Consider the following 23,104-nt stretch of genomic DNA (forward strand, 5'->3'; position numbering starts at 1 on the left):
CTGTAATTAATATCAACAGTCTACATCAATGGTTTAGGACTGCAGTTTGCATGAACTGTTCTGCATTTAAGCACTCAAGGGCCCAACAATTGGAAGCCTAGGGCATAAACCTTGACTTTCTGATCAGAAGAGCCTTAACCACTGAGTAACCAAATGACTCACTAATCTACAAAACACATAAAAATAAGTTCTATATTAATACATTTGTTGTGTTACAGAATCAGTGGCAGTAAGTACTGTTTTTAAGTAGCTTTTTTGCGTATCTCTACTGAAGTATTTCCATTTGGAGAGACTTTTACTTTATTTTCACTACATTTTAAAGTCAAATATCGTACTTTTTTACTCAAATAGAGTTTATTTTTATTTATTATGAGTGGATAAAAACTTAACTGGTAAATCAGAAAGACATCAGGTTAAAGCACACTCTGTTGTGATTTGTTTTAATTGTCTCTTGCCGGTATCTACTTAACACCAATATACAGTTCAGCGTCAATTTAAACGGCAAACATAACATCTTGAGAGAATTAAATGATGGAAGAAACTCTTGACTCTAACTTATCACTATTAACTATTTAACTTATCTTTTTTTTTTAAGAAGTTAAAAAAAGGTTTTGGGCTCATGATCATTTTAATAGATATTTACATTCACATTTGCATGTCTGTCCACACAGGCTGCCCAGGTGCTTGTTCAGTTTCTTGTCATTTCTAGACTGGACTACTGCAGCTCTCTGCTGGCAGGTCTTCCTCTGAATGCTATTCGTCCACTGCAAATGATCCAAAACGCAACTGCAGGACTTGTGTTCAATCTGCCCAAGTTCTCCCAAACCACCTCACTGCTGTGCTCCCTTCACTGGCTTCCAGTAGCTGCACGTATCAGATTCAAAACACTGATGCTTGCCTACAATGGACAAATGGACCAGCACCATTTTACCTCAGGGACCTCATTACACCTCGCACTGCACCACGCTGTCTGAGATCCTCCAGCACTGCTCGACTGGTACCACCTTCTCTCAGAATGAGAGGTAAGTACACTTCAAGGCTCTTCTCTGTTCTGGCACCGAGGTGGTGGAATGAACTTCCCCTAGATGTCCATAAAGCAGAGTCCGTGATTATCTTCAAGCGACGATTGAAGACCAACCTCTTCCTGAAACACTTATATTAGCACTTTCCAAGTTTGCTCTGTAGAATTCAAGAGTTATATTTATATTAAGTTTGTAATCTTGCATAACAGTGTAGATTTAGTCATTGCTAGAGACTCAAAGCACTTTTGTACGTCGCTCTGGATAAGGGCTTCTGCTAAATGCCGCAAATGTAAATGTAAATGTAATAGATATCCATCAGTGTTTGACTCATATCATTCTATTAATAGATTGATGTGCTAAGAGTAAGATTAGAGGCTTTTCACAGTCTTGTGAGAAAAATAATAATAGGATTATTATAGCCATAATAAATCATAGTACTTTGGATACATGAGTACAAATGAAGGCAAAGACTTGTCATTTTACTCAAAGAGAAAGTTTAAAGGGCGCACTTTTACTTTTATTTGGGTCATATTTTACCTACAGTTGTGCATCTACTTACAGGTGGGAAAATGGTGATGGTGGTGTAGCAATTGTTACTTAAGTGCACTTCTTCAAAGGGGTCACGAGCGATTTGAGACTTGGTCATTAAGCAGCCCAGCACTTGACCAGGTCACGTGGGTCATCATCTCGAATAGCCCGGATGCTCCCAGACAGAAAATGGCGGATATTGAGGAGTTACGGGTAGGCGAAAGTGATATGAGAGCTGGCCGCTGCCTTGCACTTGTCGGAGTTTTTAAAAAAAAGTTTTTATGCTAGGCTTTAGATGTTATCGTTTTATTTCTTTAAAAAAACAAACAAGCATGTCGTTTTGCATCGTTTTGTAGTTTAAACAGCGTCATGTTTTCTCCCAGTCGTAGGCCAGAGAGTCGACACTCTGAAGCCCGGACCTGTTCTAATCTGCTAGCACTAGCCGTCTAGCCTGCTAGCTTCCAGCTGCTTCGCTAGCTATCAAGGTGCTTGGGCTTCATGTCTTATTCAGTGTGCGGTTGGGGAATTAGCGCTCATTTCTCATTATGCTTTGAGTGGGAAAAGTATTGTGTGTTTACGTGGAAAATGTATAATATTTAAACACCTGGAAAAACTATAAAGCTGAGTGGATGTTGTGGGCAATCTTTTGTTATTGTCTGTTAGCGTTGTAATGTAGCTCGAGAGCTAACTCTGTTTATTGTGAGATGTTCAAATATACAGCGCAGGGTTTCTGTACAAATGTATGTTTTTAAGGCGTGTTCATTACAAAATCAATATAAGACACAAATAATGCCTAGCTGTAGCTAGTTTATACAGTAGCTAGCTTGCTACGGTAGTAGTATTAGCAGTTTGTGTAATTATTATTACTATTATTAATAATAATAATTTGGAGTGATATAATTTTTGTTATTACTGTTGGCGATGGTGGTAGTATTGTTGCTACTATTATTATTATCATTATATTATTATTATTATTATTATTATTATTATTGGTACTAGTTGTAGAGCAAGCAGACAATACAAAAAAAGGAATGCTGTGGAAAATGTAAATATAAGCAAAACGCAGTGATTTGCAAATCTTATAAACCCGTATTTTATTCACAATAGATCATAGAAAACAAATGTTTTATCGGAGGCAATGTACCATTTTAAAGGGGATTTTTTTTTTTTTTTGATTGCTGCAACATGTAAAAAAAAAATATATAATAATAATAAATTGGCACAGTTCCAAACGACAGTCTGTATATGTCTGGGAACAGTGTTAATTAGTGGAGTTTTGGGAGAGGAATCTTCTACCATACATGTGTGATACAGGATTCTAGCTGCTGAACAGTCCTGGGTCTTCTTTGTCAGATTTTTCATTTGTTGTTGTAGATGAAAAGTCATGACATTAGGAAGGCTGGTTTAGCACCTGGACTCTTCTATGATGGAGCCATTCTGTTGCAGTATGTGGTTCTGCATTGTTGTGCTAAAATATACAAGGCTCTCCCTGAAAAATACATTGTTTGAATAGTTTTTTTTTTTTTTTTTTTTTTGCCAGTATGCTTGAAATGAGCTTTGGCCCGTGGAAAAGATGGTGGCGCATGTTTCCGGACCATGTTTACATTTGACTGCTTCTTTGCATGACCGAGCTTTGACCAACATTTCCGGGTGGTATTTTGAACTGTGCACAGATGGTGTTTTCTAGAGGTGTTTCTGAGCCCATACCCTGATTTTCATTACAAAAACATACCTGTTTTTAATGAAGTTGCTGCCTGGTGGCCCGAGGATCATTATTGATTTTCACCCTTTGTGCTCAGATATTTCTTCAGATTCTCTGAATCTTTTCCTGGTGATATTTACTGCAGATGAGATTTTCAAAGTCTTTGCAGTTTTATTTTGAGAAACATTATTTTAAAATTGTCCCACAGTTGTAAACACATTTTTGTTTTTCACAGATTTGTGAACCTCTGCCCATCTTTACTTCTGGGGGACTCTTAGCTCTTATATATTATATTATATTATATCGTTTTAGTAACTTTTTAACTTTTCCAGCCTTTTGTTGCCTCGTCTCAATGTGTTGCAGCCATCAAATTCAAAATTATTTATTTTTCTTAATATTGTGCATTTTCTTAGTTTTCATAAAAATAATAAAACATAATACCTGTATGTTGTGTTTACAGTGTCTCAGTGATTATTCCATTGGCCTACGAATGATTCTTAACAACCACATTTTAAATGTTAGACATATAGCAAGGATTTTATAAAGTATAAGTGCCTAATAATCAAATGAATGGGTGATTTATACTGAAGGCTCAGCTGAGTCTGTTTACCAAAGAATCTCTTAAATTGTATTTTAGAAGCACAGATTAAACTTTGTACCTGGATTTAATAAAAATCCGTCTCTTAGATTTTTAGTTTCCAGTCAGAAAGAATTGTTGTTGTGGTTTAGACTTGTAAAGTTTGAATAAATCTGTGTTGCTGTTCTAATCTGAAGTTTGTGATGCAGTGTTTGAATGCAACATATTAAAATTAGTTCTAATTTCAATGTTTGATAGCTCTCTAAACTGTAAAATATGTATTGGTTAAAATGAATGGTGCTGAAAAACAGATATTGAATGTCCAGTGTCTATTCTTTTAGTACTTTTTAAAATTCTCACTGCGCACACATTATAAGAACTGACATTTCTTCTTTTTTTTTATTTTCTTCCCCATCTGACTGTCACACTGATTTGCATGCTCTTTGTATTTTATTTCCCAGAATATGATATCAGGTTTCCGCGTCTCGGAGCTCCAGGTACTGCTAGGTTTCGCTGGAAGGAACAAGAGTGGTCGCAAGAATGAACTTCTGCTGAGGGCTTTGTATTTGCTGAAGAGTGACTGTAGCCCTGCCGTGAGCCTCAAAATCAAAGACCTCTATCGCCGGAGATACCCGAGGACATTAGACACGCTGGCAGAATTGTCTTCTCTAAAGTCAAGCATAAAGTCGTACCTAGAGTCTGAAGAAAGATCTACACTTGAGAGTCTGGACTTTTGTCTTAGTGCAAGTCCATCAGACTCTGTTCATCAGCACCTGGTACCTTTTGAATCAACTGTGTTTCATGACTCAAAGCCAAGAATGAACATGCAGCAGCCAACACCGCTCATGCCTCCCGTCCACCCGGACGTCCAGATGAAGTCCCTTCCGTTTTATGACGTGTTGGATGTTTTGATCAAACCGTCAAGTTTAGGTAGTTGTTCTTAGCTTGTTTTAATGCATCCAATACATTCCCTTCTTTATATAAAAGGCATATTGTTTCACAATCAATGTACATTATATAAATGACTACATATAATGGTTAAAAAGATCTTAACTGGTTAATTCTTGAACTCATTAAAAAATGAAATGTTTATTGTAATACAAGATGTATCAGATTCAAAAATATATTCATTTTGCATGCAGGGGCAAGTACTATTCAAAGATTTCATCAAGAAAAATACTTTATCTTTGCCTTGACCCCACAGCAAGTGCGAGAAGTTTGCATTTCACGGTAAGGACCTAATTTGGACAAGTCGTTTGGCCATGATTTGTTTTACCGCGTGTGTTTCTCATTTTCTTTCTTCATTATTGAAAGGGATTTTCTTCCTGGTGGCAGAAGAGATTATATGGTTCAAATACAACTCCGGTAAGATGTTGGGAATTGTATTAACATTGTTACTAGTTCTGAATAAATGTACAAAATACAGTGGAATGATCGTTTGTGTTTGTTGTCAGGTTCTGCCTTTCAGAGACCAGCTGCCCCCAAGAGGACAACTATCCCAATAGTCTTTGCATCAAAGTCAATGGGAAGCTTTTTCCTCTCCCAGTGAGTAAATACATGATTGTGATTATTTATTTATTATATATTTTTTTTTTTATATGCTTTTGAAACGTAGGACATCATGCAAATATGTTTGGTACTGTGAAGTTTGTGTAAAGTGTTTATAATGTGCTTATTTTTGTACCAGGGCTATGCACCACCTCCTAAGAATGGTGTAGAGCAGAAGAGACCAGGCAGACCCTTGAACATCACCTCTCTCGTCAGATTATCTTCTGCTGTTCCCAATCAGATATCGATCACGTGGGCACCTGAAATCGGAAAAGTACATTTCTCCTCATCTTTAGCGATATTCTTATCATGTCAGTGGTACGTTCTTGTCATTCTTCTAACACACCTGCCTGTATTCTCCAGACATACTCCATGTCCGTGTATTTGGTACGGCAGCTGACATCACCGCTGTTACTACAGAGATTAAGAATGAAAGGAATCAGAAACCCTGACCACTCAAGAGCACTCAGTAAGATCCACTTCTTTTAATGAAAATCTTTTTTTTTTTTTGTAAAAAAAAAAAAAACCCCAGAAAAAAAGTGTACTAATTTTCTTAAATTTCTTAAATAATTTTTCTGTTATAGTAAAAGAAAAGCTTACAGCAGACCCTGACAGTGAAATAGCCACAACCAGCTTGCGAGTCTCACTTATGTGCCCAGTAAGTCCTGAAGACTTTTTTTGTGTGTTTAATAGTGTCCTGCTGCATGTGTTCTTTACCCAGCTCACTTCTTCTTTTAAATCTATCCCGGTTTTATTCAGCTTGGGAAAATGCGGCTAACGGTGCCCTGTCGAGCAGTGACATGCTCTCACCTCCAGTGCTTCGATGCTGCATTATACCTACAGATGAATGAGAAGAAGCCCACCTGGATCTGCCCTGTGTGTGACAAGAAAGCTGCATATGAGAGTTTGATCATAGATGGGTAAGTAACTTTTTATTATACCTCCCTGGCAATATGATTTACACCTCAGTTGAGATTTTGTTTTGCTTGTGCACTCTTTATTAGGCTTTTTATGGAAATATTGAATGACTGCACAGATGTGGATGAAATCAAGTTTCAAGAGGATGGAACATGGTGCCCCATGAGACCGAAGAAGGAGACATTGAAAGTGTCATCTCCATGTTCACCCAAAATTGAGTGTAAGCTCAACACGAATTCTTCAAAAATGTAACCCACTGACACTTATAGAACATAATCACTGGTTATGTTCGTCTTTCTTTTTTTCTGCTCTGTCTGGCATTGCCTATAAGTAATTAGAGAATTCAGATACAATATAAAATTTCATAAAAGGCATATTAAATTTGTTATATACAGTACACAGATCAGGCATAACATCAATATTATAACATTATGAGCGGTGAGGTGAACAACACCGATTATCTCTTCATCATGGCACCTGTTAGTCGGTGGATGTATTTTTGTCCACAAAGCTGACATGTTAGATGCAGGAAAAATAGGTGTATGGATTTCATCGAGCCTGATATGATGATGTCTAGACGACCGGGCATCTCCATTTCTGCAACTCTTGTGGGCTGTTCAGTCTGCAGTGGTCATTATCTATCAATAGTGATCCAAAGAAGGAACATTGATGAACCTGTCAATGGGCAGGAAAAGCTCATTGATGCATGTGGGGGGCGAAGGCTGGCCCGTGTGGTTCTGATCATCAGACGAGCTCCTGTAGCTGAAGAAGTAAATAATGTTAATGCTCGGTGGGTCCAACACAATATTAGGCAGGTGGTCATAATGTTATGCCTGATCGATTATTATTATCAATAATTGTATATGAATATACAGAACAGCATTCTAATGTAATTGCTGTGTGCTCTTGTATAATGTTTGATCCACGTGTTAACCTTTTGGACTTATTTTTCAGGCACTGCCCCTGTGCGTCAGAGTGCAGTTGTTCCCCACTCAGAACCCAGCAGTACGAAAAAGGCTGATGTGATTGACCTGACACTTGAAAGCTCATCGGATGAAGAAGCAGAGCCGGACCCTCCAGTGAAAAAGCGCTGTCTTTACATGTCCAAATCTGAGGATATACATAGTAGCAAAGGGTTAGTTTTAGCATTTATCCTTCTTATATGTAAATTTCCTTATTTATTGTTGTGGTCACTTTAAATAGATGTGCCCATAATGAGGACCACCAAAAAGAAGTACACAGTAGCAGTGATTTTACATAACAGTTCAGTTGATCTGTAAGATCTTTTGTACATTGGAGCAAAGAAATTTGATAAATACTATAAGCACAAATTGAGTTTGCATTTCTTAAAGCATGATCTGTTTAAAAGATAATTTCGGAATGCAAATGCTTTCCATTTAAATGCACATATATTAAATTAATGAAATAAATTTGCAAGAGACAGACTGTTATACAGAACAGCCAAAACTCTTGTGTCTAGGATGTGATCAGATCTCAGGAATTATGAATCTCTCAGTTGAGTATTTGAGCTTTATATACAAATAGAATGGTGTCTCGCCTCAACATAATTGCCAATCCATTTTAATTACAGACCCAATATTTGTTTTGTAAAATGACACCAGCATTTTGGATAATACTAATAAGAAGGAGGAAGAGGATGTCTATCAATTTCCTTTTTTTTTTTTTTTTTTTTTTGTTCCCTCAGTGTTTTGACCTATCAGCCATCAACGGTTCGGGTGCCGAATGTCCAACCGCTGGACACTTCATACTTGACTTCCTCCATTGCAGACTATGCAGTTCCATTCCACCATACAGCACTGTCCACAATTCCCACAGATATTCAAGGTATACTGTTGTGTCTGTGATCCATTCAGATAATCTTCCCAGCTGTAGTCATTTGTTGGTAACTGACTGCTCACTACAACTTTTTCTTTCCTGTGCAGGTCTTGACTTATTTTCATTACTTCAAGCAGATTCTCAGGTATGTGTTTAAAATCTATTTATATTTATGTGAACTAGAACAAAGAATTGTTTTGATTTAACTAAGAGAGTTGCCAGATTTTTCATAAATTAAAGAGCAATTACAATATATAATATTTTCCTGAATGTGTATGAGTTTCAACGTTTGGTCTTGATTAGCAACCATGAACAGTAGTTCTCACATGCTTGCTGTTCCTTGCAGCATTACCGGACCCCTGTGTTCTTGGAGAATTTGTCGAGCAGCATTCAGACTAGCGCCAGTAGCTCTAGCCTTATGGCTTCATCTGTCCAGTATGATTCAACGTCGCATCGAGGAAGCTCCAGCCATGAAACGGGGGTTATCACAGGAGGTTCCTCGACTCTTTCAGACATTATCTCACTTGATTAAGTCCTAATTTCAATCTACCAAGTCATCAGACAAACTGCCACGGATTTTGCTTCAGAAAAAAAACTCAGACATTAATTGCAGTTTAATATTATTTACTAATATAGTAGATGATATGCACACGAATGACGAGGTTGGTTGCAGCTATTGGTTTTCCTTTTCTGAGCAATTCATTCAACCATGAGTGAAACTTATTGCCTTCTTGCCTGGGAGAACTCAAGAGACAAAGCATTAAGCGGAGGCACTAGGAACTTTAGACACATTGTGACTCGTGGACCTGCGTGCATTTGTATGTGAAACTTTTTGTTGTTTTTTTTTTTTTACTATTTAAACCACATATTTTTGAATAATCACCTCAAAACCTCAACAATGACCTTATATTTGAAAAAACATCAGGAGTGTACATAATTTGTTTTGTATCGAGTGGCATAACATCAATTTCTGTCTAAACAATACCCGTTTTATTGCATATTGTTTGGGTCACAATATTTTGCTGCAGTTCGTAGCTGCATTTTTAGATCCATTTCATTTGGGCCATAATCAAGCCATGATGCAATGACATCTTTTTATATGGGTTTTTTTTTCATTCTCCTCTTTAACATTTGCATAAAAAAAAAAAAAAGGTGCTGCAGATGCTGGTTTCACAGCCATGCTTAAACCTGAAATTCAGCCTAGTGAAAACAGGCTCATGGATCACGGAGGTACACTATGAAACTGGCTTTCTGGTTGGTTAAACTCTGACATTTCCCATCAAATTTCAAATTGTTGTCCAACTTGGTGTTGTTGATTTCAGATTTTCTGAATCCTTATTTCATTAAGATGTTTTGGGCTTGTTCTGAGGTGTACCCCAACATTAAAGGGCTAACAGCCCAGGACTCGATTAAAAGAGCAGTTTATGGCACCAGCTCTAATGTAGTAGCCTGTTGTGGTTTTGTGTGCCACTTTTAATTCACTTGGATTTTAATATATAATTCAATTTTTTATAATAGTTACCTGTCACTTTCATAGAGAATAAGAACAACTATTGTCAGATCCCATATCTTCTAACGAATGAAATTATGTATGCTTTCAACTATGAAATAAAGCACATGATCACTTTTTTCCAGGGCACAGCATTGTGGCTTGACCAAAATGCTAAACTTTAGTCAATGAAGCGATAAAGGTGCCAATTTTAACATAAGGAAAGGGGCAAAAATTTTTTAATAGTGCATCTGTTTTATGAAAGATATTTTACACGATTAAATGTTTCACTCGTTGATTTGTAGCTTTGAAAAACTTGAGCACACTGAACTTGCTTGTATGTGCTGTAGATGTGGATCTCCACCAAAACATCAAATGTAACATTTCACTGCCTTCAAACAGTCGGGATTTTTTTTTCTCTCCTACATAATACAGAGACCTGTAAAAATATGGTCACCAGTGAATCACCAAACTGTAAAATCTCATATAAACTGTACAATAAGCACAACTGTAGCAAGTTATTTTCTTGCTTGGGTTCATGTGTTTAATATTTTCTTCCCTTTTAAATGCCAATAAGCTTCTGAGTATAAGGCAGTTCCATCTTTGCTATTTTCCATCATAATTCTCGCAGATCAAGAATTTGAATCTTAGTCCAGTGGATTTAAAAGCAGTGAATCTACTAGAAAACGTGGGAAAATGCCACTTGAACATCTCAACTAATAAATCTTAGTTTAGAATAAAAGACCTTATTATAGAAATTTATAGGTTTATCAATTAATCTTCAGTTTACTGCTGTCCAAAACAACATTCTGCCCTGTAAGCCATATATTAATTTTTACAGTTTCATTTAAAGGTTTAGCTTTGCTATCACAGGCTTTTTTTTATTTAACATTTTTGGTACTTTATTCACATTTGTTCCAGATTTGCGCCTTTGTAATTATTTAAATGATTGCTTACATCGTTATTGTATTAGACATTATAGTAACTGATACTATTACTTGTGAAACAAGTCTTGTAAATCTTGGATGGTGTGGCTTAAGAGGAACAGATGGGTGAAAATCCATATAGTTATTTATATGTATTGATTTCAAATGATTGTACTCCAAATGCTTATTTTGGACCCAAATTGTGCCATTTAAACATATGCAGCAAAAAGGCAGTAAATGATGTCTATGATGTCTATCTGAATACATGCTGTTGTGATTTTATTTATGAAAAGTATATTCTTAAAATGAAAAAAAAAAAAAAAAAAAAATCAGCCTCGGACATTTCACGCAATGTGAGGTGCTCAGTTTTTATTTGCTGTGAACTTCGACAGTAGTAATCTTATTTATTTTATTGTACATGTAATATTTTCATATACTTAGGCTCATAAATGTGCAACACAAAGAATGAGGGCTACCGAATCACTAAATGTTCTTTTAGCCTTTAGTCTTGAGAGAAATTACAGTTTGTCCAGGAAGTTGTCTAAAGCTGGGATGCCCTCCTTTAGGCCCTTGCGCTTGCGGGTCTCGGCTATGACCTGCGAAGGCCTGCTGTTGGCATCATACGGGTCTCCAGGAAGGATTTGCCAGTGGTCAAACACGCACTGAGGGAAGGCCTGGCCACCTGTATTGGACCTTAGATCTGCTGTGAAACCTACAAAAGATTCAACCAGGACATTTTTGAAAAAGGGTAACACATTTTAAGAGTAGCTGTATATTTATTTTAGAAGATAAGCATACCAAATGATTCATTCACAGGAAGATATGCCTTCACGACAAATATAGGTGTTCCTGCCACTTGTGACTCCTCATAAACATGGCCTCTTTTTCTGTTCAGAACACCATAGATACCACCGACAACTTGTTCTGGACACTACAGGAGGCACGGATAAGCAGAATGAGTTTTAGTATTTGGCTGCATTGTTTAGTAATATCTTTAGTTTTGATTTGTCAATATTGTTGTTGTTTTTTTCACTTAATTGTGTGTATGCAAAGTCGGTGAACTGTTAAGCAACATCTCATTTTTACAGGTCATTTCTGTCAAAAAGTGAAATTTTTTTACAGACATGCTCACTATTACCAGAAAACATGTTCAGCGCTTTTGCTAGGATTTTAGTGTTGAACCATTTTTAGTGATAATCTAGTTTTATTTAGATTAGTTTACATTGTAATGTGCTCGCTATTTGGTAGGAATTTGATTCGTTTATCGTGACAAATTCTGATATATTTAAACTAAAATAAATCTAGTTGAAATGTGTGTGCATAAAATGAACTGCATTAAACTGTATACACAATGTGTATCAGGATATTTTATAGCAATATACTGTTCATAATAATAATAATTTTATATTTATATATATATATATATATATATATATATATATATATATATATATATATATATATATATATATATTTCAATGAAATGTCATGTTTTTAACACTACTTGCCCAACATTTTGGCCCAAGACTTGGCAACCCTAAACAACCAAACCCCAGGTATGATGGTATAAAATTTTGAATATTATCACAAACATGTTTCCTTTACCTGAATCTCCACCAGGTAAATGGGTTCCATTAGTCGTGGCTGTGCAGTCAGCACTGAGGCGTACAGCACTCTACGGGCTGTAGGGATGATCTGGCCACCTCCCCTGTGTATCGCATCAGCATGCAAAGTGACATCATGGATGTCAAATCGCACTGCCCTCATGTTCTCCTCACAAAGTGCCCCCTAAAGAAATGCAATGAAATGCCAAACCCCTAATATTGTAGTAAATGTACTAACTGTTTAAAATATTAAGCATGATCTAATTGTATACTATATAAACTGCACTGGCATCATTTGTATGCTCTGAATCTCCACATCAATAACAGATGTTGCTTCTGGACTTTACTCACCTCCTTGGTTGCCCACTGAAACCCAGCCACCACGCTATCCTTGATCTCATTCAGATATTGTACTCCTTTGGTTATGTCCACAAGAATGTTGGGTCCATTGCCATCTGGTCCAAAGCACCATATCTTACGAGCCTCTGTGACCTCCCATTCATACTTTTCAGCCAGGTAGCGAGCTCTCAGTTTGAGTTCTTGCCTTGCTGTCACATCTCCCTTATCAACATCCTCAGCCAAGCCATCTGGGAAAGGACGAGCCTTCATGTACAGACGGTTGTGCTTGTTAGGAGATTTGGACAAGCATACTTGGTCAGAATCATCGCTCACTGTTTCACGATATGACACCACTGGATCTGATTTCTGGAAGGAAGGAATCAGTTATCATCTGATATGTATGTAAGTATGTACCATACCATATATATATATATATATATATATATATATATATATATATATATGATAATATATTTGTATCACACAGAGATCTATTAGTGTTGAGCTTTACCTTCAGGGGGATACAGGCATGATCTTCCTCAAGATCTTTTAAGCAAATTTCCAGATGTAGTTCTCCTGCTCCAGCCACAATGTGCTCACCAGACTCTTCAATGATGCACTGGTGGACATATAGGAAAATAATAGATAAAACTAACACTGTATCTGTTTTAAGAATGGAAATATTCAACCAGATCTTGATTCTTTTTTCCCTGGTAGTTTTAAAAACAGCATCTACCTCTACAGGTGTGGAGACTAACATTTTTCCTCAGTTTTTATAACTTCTGCTAATGCTAAATCATTGGCCAGTTAAATGAGGTTAAATAGGCATTTTGTCACAGCGATCGACAGGTAAAAAGACCACAATCCCCCAGGGATACTTTTGATTCCAGACTCCCAGTTTAATCACGCTTTAGATTAAAAACTTCTCAACACTCACCTGAACCATAGGGTCAGACTTTGCCAGTCGTTTCAGACCCTCTACCAGCTTTGGAAGGTCAGCTGGGTTCTTAGCCTCAACGGCCACTCTCACTACAGGACTAACGCTGAACTTCATCACTCGCAAGTTGTGAGCATGCTCATAGGTGGTAATGGTACCAGTCTTCACCAAAAACTGATCAACTCCAACCAGTCCAACAATGTTCCCGCATGGCACATCTTCAATGGGCTCAACATAACGACCCATCATCAGGATGGTTCTGCAGTGAAAAAGAGAAATTGTATAAGCATGTTCTACTTCTCTATTTTACACAGCAACTCTCAACTAGTAAGGCTATATATATTCTACAAATTCTACATCTTCTTTCGAGCTACTGCTCATAGCACATTATAGGACAAGATAAAAAGAATTCAGTCTTATCTGCCCTCCTCTACATACCCAGGCTCACAAATGTCTGCAATTTCTTATTGTTACTGAGTATGCCATCTTTCCAACCTAGGGAGCATGACAATTCGAGACCCTACACTTACAACTATAGATCATCAGGATTCTATCTCACAATCTCTCAACAATAGGCCAAACATCAAACGTCTGTTTTTTGGTAAATCATTTGATATACAGCCTGAATGCAAACCTTTGAATGGGTTTCAAGTACAAGTCCTCCTTCTTTCCTGGTGTATAATTTGGGCCCATGATGCGTACTTTCTGCCCCGTGGCAACAATACCAGAGAAAACACGACCAAAAGCATAGAATCTGCCCTTGTCAGTAGTTGGTACCATTTTGGAGATATACATCATTAGTGGACCTTTAGGATCACAGTTCTTGATACCTAAAGAGTTAATATTAAAACAAAGACGTTTTCTCAAATTTTGGCTTTCAGATATCATAGAGGTTGTAACTTCAAATTTATCGTCATAATCTTTTACTATTTACCCATTGCTGATTCATCATCTAATGGGCCTTCATAGAGCAGCTCACACCGATATTTCTGCGCTGTTACCGGTGAAGGTAGATGTATTGTAATCATTTGGAGCAATGCATCACCTGCAGGCAACCAGCGGCGCATCACAGCCTGCATATGGCAGAAAAGCACTCTGAAACCACACCAATACAGGTGCAAAGCATTTGAATTCTTATGCAAGTCTTCATAAATGATCTCACCTTAAGCAGCTGTTTTCCTTCTTTCTCTCTATCTTCAACATCAAGCTTAATGTTCAGTTTTTCAATCAATTTCTGTGTCTCCTCTTTCTTAAAGTTCATGATGGCATCAAACACCTTTCCAAACAATATTCAAAACAATTTTAGATATCTTTTGTGGTGCACTTTCTTTCAAGTCAGCAAGGTAAAACCTTGGAAATTTGTCTATATAAAATACTATTTTGTATTATGTCTTATGTCCGGCATTGTACATTGTAAATAGTAATGATTTTCACAATGTCCTATGTCTCTTTTTTGAATAAAAAAAAAATAATAATGTCTATTAGCATTATATTGTGCACCTTAAAAATTGGATCCAACACAAGTTGGCAGAAAGTGCGTGGGAGTTTTTTCCCCTCTGCATTGGCTGCTGTTTTGCTGAATTTTCCACAGGAAGGATCAAAATACCTAAGAAATCAAAAAATATATTATTTTTTTTAATTCCCACCCTGACACAATAAATATATAACTTTTCTACCTTTACTTTATCAACTATATTTAATTACAAAAAAGTTACATAAAGAATTATAATAATTATATTTTACAAATATTACAAACATTTTTTAATTATTTGAGTCCTTTTGGGATTTTTTTGCTTCACATACTTATCTCCCCAGAGCTTTTTCATCATTTCTTCCACCTTTTTGCAGCGCTCTTCAGGAGAGACATTTCCTTTTTTCTTTTCACCTTTGGCAGCAAACTTGGCAACATACATCTCAGCAAACTGCTTAAGAGTAAAAGCCCAACCATGGAGGCCTGAACCAAATCCAACTGTACCAGCAACAGGGTCCACCTGAAAATGAAAAATGTTACAAATGAACTTGAATAAAAAAAAGATCATTTATATATTGTGTCGTTCCAAATCTTTTTAATCAATTCAATTACATTTTAATTTATTTGTACAACACATTTAACTATGGACATTGATTCAAAGCAGCTTTACAGAATTAAATAGATTACAAATATAATGTTTACAGTTTTTAAAGTTACCCCTAAGACAATGGAAAGGAAAAAATCCCTGAGATGGTATGGGGAAGAACATTTAAAATAAAACTCTTTACAAAAAGTAATAGATGTACACAAGACATAAATAAAACATCAGAATCAAAATTGCACAATAAAACTGATGATGGCTGGTAGGAAAATAAAAAAACACTCAAATGCAAATAGTTTTTTTTTTACCATAATGTTGCCCATTGGTCCATGCTCTCCTTCACCATAAGTGGAGATGATGACATTGACATTCTCTACGATGCGCTGGAAGGTCTGAAAAAGCTCATCCGGATCCAGCTGCAGCTCAAGCAAGGCACGGTCCATTTTGTTCATCATCAAGACTGGTTTAATGCGTTCGGCAATAGCCTGCCTCAGGACGGTTTCGGTCTGCACACACACACCTGGAGAATACATATATTTCTTATTCAAATATGAAGAAACCGCTTCATCATTCAAAATATGTTACATACACACTACTAAGCACAGACTGTTTTTTATCCATTTACATTTGGCGGAAATGCTGTTTAGGATTTCGGAGTGTTTTTACACTGCATTATGAGACTTCTTTTTTTATCACATTCATAAATATTATTGATTTTCCAACAATTGCCACTTGACTGCAGTAAATCTTAGTACATTAAAAACAGTCAGTGCACCGGATGTTGTAGGTACATTTTCAGGGGATTTTGTGAGTCAATACTGCAAAGACCCTTTCAATTTGACCTGCTGAAGTCCAGCACCGTCATACCTGATACACAGTCTACTACTACGAGAGCCCCATCAGTAACTCTCAGAGCTGCCGTCACCTCGGACGAGAAGTCCACGTGACCAGGAGAGTCGATCAGGTTTATGAGAAAACCAGATCCATCCTTGCACTGCTTGATGAAGGCCAAGTCATTGTCGCTGAGCTCGTAGTACAGAGAGATAGCTCTGCATTGAAGATAATACACAATGCCTTTAAAAATGTATAGACTTGCGCTACTTTTGTTTTATGACTTGGATGCTAGACATTGCGTAGAAGCTGTTAATGAACAGATTATCAGCTGCCAATACATGATTGTTTTTGAAATAGAATGAATAGGATAATTTTTTTACTACTTTTGCCTTCTATTTTTTTATAGCGATAACAGATAATATTGAGATGTGGTAAATTCATTGGACGCTGTGGATTTTGAAGCTACAAGGAATACCTACGTCGACTTGATGGTGATGCACCTCTCCTGTTCATCCTTCCTCGTGTCCGTGAACCTGGTCTCACCAGCTCGTGCGGAGGCAATGATACCTGCTTTGCACACTAAAGAGTCAGTGAGAGTAGATTTGCCATGGTCCACATGAGCGATCACGGACATGTTCCTAATGTTGGACTTTTTGTCCATGATCTCACGAATCTGGTCTACTGTGAAGTTCACCTGAGGGAAAAAAAAAACACACCAGTGTTTGGTATATTACAACCAGGGGCGTAGCCATCATTTCAAAAGTGCGGGGGACGAAATGTCTAGTGTTACCTGTTTTTGTTTTTTTCTCAGTTAACCGTTGTGTAATTGACCGGTTTTATTTTTAATCATAATTTTTTTGCTTTATATGCTTTATAATTATATATGATTATAAAACAGAAAGAAAGAAAGAAATACAGCAGTTTGCCACTGGGACAGTGCCCTTAAAAGGACATCTTTGTACCTTATTTACCCCAAAAATGTATAGTTGTACATTAAGGTACACATTGGTACTCTAAGGTAGTAATGTGTACCTTTTTGAGTATAAAGTACAAATATGTCCTTATAATGGTACTAAGAGTATATTGTTTACATATTTTAAATTGTATTTTGTGTATGCACAGTACAATGCACACAGTAATGGATACTTGCACATTAAAATAATACTTCATTTTGTTCTATTTTACAGTCCATGTTTCAGGAATAAAACAAGAAATTCAAAACAAACTATTGAAACAAAATATGTATTGAACTCAACTGACAAACATGTCAAGACCCGATATCAATTATACAATGAGATAAAATAAACATTCAGTGTCACTTCTTTTAAACTTCCTGGCTGGTTTGTTTAAAAGTAGTAGCTTTTTACACAGTGTTAAAGCGAACATATATCTCAACATATAAAGCTACTTAAAACTGCCAAACGTTTTTCCGAGACGTTCCTTCCCATCTATAAAAGAGTTTAAGGAAAATACACAGAAAAAAGTGAACGTTTGTCCAAGCAGCTATTTTTCCTTATAATCCTTTAAATCCTTTAAAACTTGCTAATTATTCAACATGAGCAACAGGCAGAGTTACTAAACATTGTGCGACACATATGTTTATGTGTTAATAATAATAATAATAATAATAATAATAATAATAATACAGTGGTACCTCGACATACGAGTTTAATTCGTTCCGTAACCTTGCTCGTATGTCAATTTGCTCGTATTTCAAAGCAAATTTCCCCATTGAAATTAATTGAAATGCCATTAATCCGTTCCAGCCCCCAAAATGCCACCCCAGTTGTTTTTGTTACGTGTTTTTGAATAAGAAAAATGTATTTATAAATGACAAATATTGTATAAAAGGATTATAAAAGAGAATGTAAAAAAAAAATAAACTGGTTAAGCATAGTACATATCATTGAAGTACTACGCCTGTACTGCCTCGCCAAGTCAATCGCTTTAATTCAATAGACATCTTCTTCTGAGCACTGACCTTTCCACTCACTTTCTTCGGACCCATGGTTATAAAATGAAATGTGATAAAGTACTGTAAATGTACAAAAAGCAAAAAACGCGAGCACAACTTATCAAAGATGCTTCGACAGCGAGGCAAACAAGTACACTGACTGAGGCCAGTGTTGCTGATTTATCACAAGATTCGTCACAGTGACGTCATAGTGCGCGCACATTCAAACCTTTGTTTGTGTGCGTGTGTATCGAGACACACAATCAGCAACACTGACTGAGGCGTCTTGAGCTCGTACCTCATATTTTTGCTAAAAACTCGTAAGTTAGAGCACTCGTATGTCGAGGTACCATTGCTCCATTAAAACCTCAACATGTCGTGAACACAACTCCACTAAAAAAGTGAGGGGGACGAATTTACTTTTTATAAAAATGTGCGTGGGACATATCCCCCGCATCCCCCGTGTACGGTGGCCGAGAAGTGCAAAACACATGAACAAATTAACAAATCCAAAAACAAATTAACAAATCCAAAAACACAACGACAAATCCGACAAACCGGAAAAGGTAGGTATAGTTTGTGAATGGAAACTTACAGATCATTGGACGAGACACCTGTCACTCACCTGTATATCTTGAATGACAGGTGTCTTGTGATAGGCAGTCCTGTATCCCCCTTTATTTCAGGTTTTGTTCATCTTCATAAAGTAAAATCTTACTACCAGGTTATAAAAAAATGTTAAATCCTGTCTAAAATCCACTGGCTCTTGGGGATTCCCATACTAAACTTGGTGAACCATCATTCTAGACTACTGGAGATACTAGATCCCTCAACTTTGTCAGGTTTAATCAATCTGGCCTGCTTTGTTGAAAGGGAAACCTCATCCATAATTAATGATGAATAATTATTTATAGATTTAAAAGAGGGATTTAAAATTTTAAACTGAACTTAAAATTTCAGGGTTCCACTGACACCGTTTTAAGAACTACAAAATTCTACATTATTCTGTATTTTCAATCTTTGTTCAATTTTCTACAACAGACAATATTGTTTAAAAAATGTATTGTAACCATAACATTATAGAAAATGCAGTAAAAATATGTTTTTCAAGGACACAAAAAGTGGGGTATTGATGCTGCTGCACCCCCAAATATCATGGCTGCTGCTGAAGTGATAAAATAATAATAATAATAATAATAATAATAATAATAATAATAATGTATAGTAGACTGCTCATTACATGTGCTGCTTGAAATTCCTCTCACCTCCCCTATATCTATTTAAAGAACCAGTCTTCTTGACCCCTCAAATCAACATCAGGTTTTGTCAATTTTCAAAAATAGTAATCTTGACCATATAATAAAAAAAAATAATAATAATATTAATAATACATACATACATACATACATACATACATACATACATACATACATACATACAGTAGACAGTATTTAAAATTTACCTTAGCTCCCTTATATCTAATTTATGAACCAATAAAATCATCTGGACCCCTCATATTTATAACAGGTGTAATTGATCTTCAAACATAGAAATCTTGGCCATGGCATAATAATAATAATAATAATAATAATAATAATAATAATAATAATATTATTATTATTATTATTATTATTAATAATTATTATTAATACTTAATAATAATTAATAATTAATACTATTACTATACTAATACTAATACTAATACTAATAGTATACTATACTATACTACTACTACTACTACTACTAATAATAATAATAATAATAAAAGCTATCCTGCACTAATCATAGGCATCCCCTCCTTTTCCTTTTATTTTTGACACCCAGGATTCGAGAATATTCTCTTCTTCGTGCTACGAATCGATTCGTTTCGAAGACTCGTTTATGAAAAAACGAATCGTTCGCGAGTTGCCCGTCGGTTTTCCCCCTCGCCGCTCGGTGCCAATGAAATCCGAACGCGCGCGCCGCAGTGAGCCGTGGGCGTGTCCGCGTTATTTATAACGCCGCTAAGTAACGTTATGCCGCTTCATGTGGGCAGAAGAGATCTCACGAAAATAACAGCGCAATCAACCCGAAACGAGCCGCTCAGCCTGCAGGAGGACGCGGTGTCCGTCCCATACGCGGCCTTATTTACCAACTCCGTCACGTCTAATGGGACACATTAATTACACTTAACCCTGTATATATGTATATACGAAATAAACAAAAAAAAAAACTATCGAAATAAGATCATATAAAAATAATAAAAACCTCTCTAGCAGGTTGCCATTGCGTCATTGAAATAAATAAAATAATAAATCGAAGCATGACACAGCGAAACAGCGCATTCCTATTGAGCTCTATAATAAGGAATTTTGTCCATTTCTTGTAACCTTAATAAAATGACAGTACCATTTTGGCGAAAGGGCTGTCCGGTGTGAGACCGCCTCGGTTGTGGATCTGCGATCCTCCGCTTCTGCACTCGAGGAGGTGAAAGAGGGAGAAGATGACGTCGTATGGGAGTTTATGCTGCGACACACACACACACACACACACACACTGGGTCATGTGGAGAGAGTCATATGGACCGAAATTGACAGCGCAGTGTTTAAGTGGTTCCCAGATCCAAAATAATTGACACCCTTTATAAAATGATGTAACTATGAAAATGAAGTGAGATGATATCTGTGACACTGTGGGCGAATGATCTCAACGCAAGGTGCATTTTTCTTCCCTTGCAAAATGATCTTGGATATTCCTAGACAGAGTAGAAGTTTCTCCCTGATGTGTCAGAAGACACTGGAAATGTCTGAAATGTATTAGATTTTAATAGTTCCACATGAACACCTGGACAGACTGTCAGAGGATCTGGTTTTGACTTCTGACATGCTTTTCTGCTCGTTATGTTTGTAAAGAGCAGTTAAGTTCTGGAGTGAGTTAGATGAAGTGGTAGAAGGTATACCTAGAAATGAACGATTGGTGATTGGGGCAGACTATAATGGGCATGTAGGTAAAGGGAACAGAGGTGATGAGGAGGTGATAGGTAGGTATGGTTTTAAGGAGAGGAATGTGGAAGGGCAGATGGTGGTAGATTTTGCTAAAAGGATGGAAATGGCAGTGGTGAACACGTATTTTAAGGAGAAGGAGGATCATAGGGTGATGTATAAGAGTGGAGGAAGGTGCACACAGGTGGACCATGTAGGAGATGCAACCTGAAGGAGATTGGAGACTGTAAGGTGTTGGCGGGGGACAGTGTAGCTAGACAGCATCAGATGGTGGTCTGTAGGATGGTTTTGGAGGTGAAGAAGAAGAGGAGGAGAGTGAAAGAAGAATAAGATGGTGGAAACTGAAGGAGGAAGACTAGTGTAAGGTTCAGGGAAGAGGTCAGGCAGGGGCCTTGGTGGTGGTGAAGACGTGCTGGATGATTGGGCAACTACTGCAGGAGTGATGAGGGAGGCAGCTAGAAAGGTACTTGGTGTGACATCTGGAAATAGAAAGGAAGACAAAGAGACATGGTGGTGAAATGAGGAAGTGCAGGAGAGCATAAGGAGAAAGAGGTTGGCAAAACAGAATTGGGATCGACAGAGAGAGATAAGAAAAGTAGGCAGGAGTACAAGGAGATGCGGCAGCAGGTAAAGAGGGATGTGGCGAAAGCCAAGGAAAAAGCATATGAGGAGCTGTATGAGAAGTTGGACACGGAAAAGGATTTGTATCGATTGGCCACACAGAGGGACCGAGCTGGGAAGGATGTTCTGCAAGTTAGAGCAATAAAGGGTGGAGATGGAAATGTGTTGACTAATGAGGAGAGTGTGTTGAGAAGATGGAAGGAGTATTTTGAGCAGCTGATGAACGATGAAAATGAGAGATAGAGAAAGTTGGATGATGTGGAGTTGGTGAAGCAGGAAGTGTATAGGATCAGTAAGGAGGAAGTGAGAGCAGCGATTAGGAGGATGAAAAGTGGAAAGTCTGTAGGACCAGATGACAGAAGCATGGAGATGTTTAGGAGAGATGGCAGTGGAGTTTTTAACCAGATTCTTTAACAAGATTCTGGAAGGTGAGAAGATGCCTGAGGAATGGAGAAGGAGTGTGCTGGTTTTGAAGAATAAGAAAGATGTGCAGACCTGCAGTAACTACAGGGGAATAAAGTTGATCAGTCACACCATGAAGTTATGGGAAAGAGTAGTGGAAGCAAGGCTGAGAGAAGAGGTGACCATCTGTGAGCAACACTATGGTTTTATGCCGAGGAAGAGCACCACAGATGCCTTATTTGCTTTAAGAATATAGAGTAGATAAATAGTAGATAAAAGAATATAGTATAGAGAATGTCAGAAGGAGTTGCATTGTGTGTTTGTGGATTTAGAGAAAGCGTACGACAGGGTGCTGAGAGAGGAGTTGTGGTATTGTATGAGGAAGTCAGGTGTGTCAGAGAAGTATGTGAGGGTGATGCAGGACATGTATGAGGACAGTGTGACAGCAGTGAAGTGTGCAGTAGGAACAACAGACTGGTTCAAGGTGAAGGTTGGACTGCATCAAGGATCAGTGCTGAGCCCTTTCCGTTTTGCAGTGGTGATGGACAGGTTGACAGACGAGGTCAAACAGGAGTCTCCATAGACTATGATGTTTGCAGATGATATTGTGATTTGTGGTGAGAGTAGGGAGCAGGTTGAGAAGAGCCTGGAGAGGTGTAGGAACGCGCTGGAGAGAAAGGGAATGAAAGTCAGTAGGAGTAAGACAGAGTACATGTGTGTGAATGAGAGGGAGGGCAGTGAAGTGGTGCTGTTGCAGGGAGAAGAGGTGGAGAAGGTGGAGGAGTTCAGGTACCAGGGGTCAACAGTGCAAAGT

The 23,104-nt window shown here is 37.3% G+C and overlaps 2 protein-coding genes across 5 annotated transcripts; one reads left to right on the forward strand and one right to left on the reverse strand.

Moving 5' to 3' along the window:
• The first annotated feature begins 1,677 nt into the window (after positions 1–1,677).
• On the forward strand, positions 1,678–10,808 carry pias2 (protein inhibitor of activated STAT, 2). Of its 3 annotated transcripts, XM_046841494.1 has the most exons (15): positions 1,730–1,763; positions 1,934–2,035; positions 4,291–4,759; positions 4,972–5,059; positions 5,144–5,194; positions 5,284–5,374; positions 5,517–5,651; positions 5,741–5,846; positions 5,962–6,035; positions 6,137–6,297; positions 6,382–6,515; positions 7,250–7,430; positions 8,001–8,140; positions 8,239–8,276; positions 8,478–10,808. In XM_046841494.1, the coding sequence occupies exons 3-15, from the start codon at positions 4,294–4,296 to the stop codon at positions 8,661–8,663; spliced, it is 1,851 nt and encodes a 616-aa protein (XP_046697450.1). In that variant the 5' UTR covers positions 1,730–1,763; positions 1,934–2,035; positions 4,291–4,293; the 3' UTR covers positions 8,664–10,808. The 3 variants fall into 3 exon arrangements, with proteins under 3 accessions (XP_046697448.1, XP_046697449.1, XP_046697450.1); XM_046841492.1 differs by lacking the exon at positions 1,934–2,035 and having other exon boundaries at positions 1,678–1,763; XM_046841493.1 differs by having other exon boundaries at positions 1,719–2,035.
• Positions 10,809–10,895: 87 nt separating this feature from the next.
• Positions 10,896–20,818, reverse strand: eef2l2 (eukaryotic translation elongation factor 2, like 2). Of its 2 annotated transcripts, none has more exons than XM_046841491.1 (15): positions 20,675–20,818; positions 16,812–17,026; positions 16,366–16,547; positions 15,807–16,018; positions 15,230–15,417; positions 14,927–15,032; positions 14,589–14,702; positions 14,361–14,499; positions 14,061–14,256; positions 13,427–13,685; positions 13,001–13,108; positions 12,502–12,855; positions 12,152–12,334; positions 11,345–11,477; positions 10,896–11,258 (listed from the first exon to the last, which is right to left on the reverse strand). In XM_046841491.1, the coding sequence occupies exons 1-15, from the start codon at positions 20,675–20,677 to the stop codon at positions 11,065–11,067; spliced, it is 2,586 nt and encodes an 861-aa protein (XP_046697447.1). In that variant the 5' UTR covers positions 20,678–20,818; the 3' UTR covers positions 10,896–11,064. The 2 variants fall into 2 exon arrangements, with proteins under 2 accessions (XP_046697447.1, XP_046697446.1); XM_046841490.1 differs by lacking the exon at positions 20,675–20,818 and adding an exon at positions 18,314–18,355.
• Between the last annotated feature and the right edge of the window lie 2,286 nt (positions 20,819–23,104).

Source organism: Silurus meridionalis, chromosome 27 (assembly GCF_014805685.1).
Source record: "Silurus meridionalis isolate SWU-2019-XX chromosome 27, ASM1480568v1, whole genome shotgun sequence".
NCBI lineage: Eukaryota > Metazoa > Chordata > Actinopteri > Siluriformes > Siluridae > Silurus > Silurus meridionalis.

Coding starts and splice junctions, on each gene's coding strand:
- eef2l2 (XM_046841490.1), bottom strand. CDS start 18,340: ATGGGTCCGAAGAAAGTGAGTGGAAAG. Junction 14,500..14,588: donor AAGGAAAACAGCTGCTTAAG/GTGAGATCATTT, acceptor TGCCATATGCAG/GCTGTGATGCGCCGCTGGTT. Junction 13,109..13,426: donor AGTCTGACCCTATGGTTCAG/GTGAGTGTTGAG, acceptor TATGTCCACCAG/TGCATCATTGAAGAGTCTGG.
- pias2 (XM_046841492.1), top strand. CDS start 1,740: ATGGCGGATATTGAGGAGTTACGG. Junction 4,760..4,971: donor GATCAAACCGTCAAGTTTAG/GTAGTTGTTCTT, acceptor TTTTGCATGCAG/GGGCAAGTACTATTCAAAGA. Junction 7,431..8,000: donor GATATACATAGTAGCAAAGG/GTTAGTTTTAGC, acceptor TTGTTCCCTCAG/TGTTTTGACCTATCAGCCAT.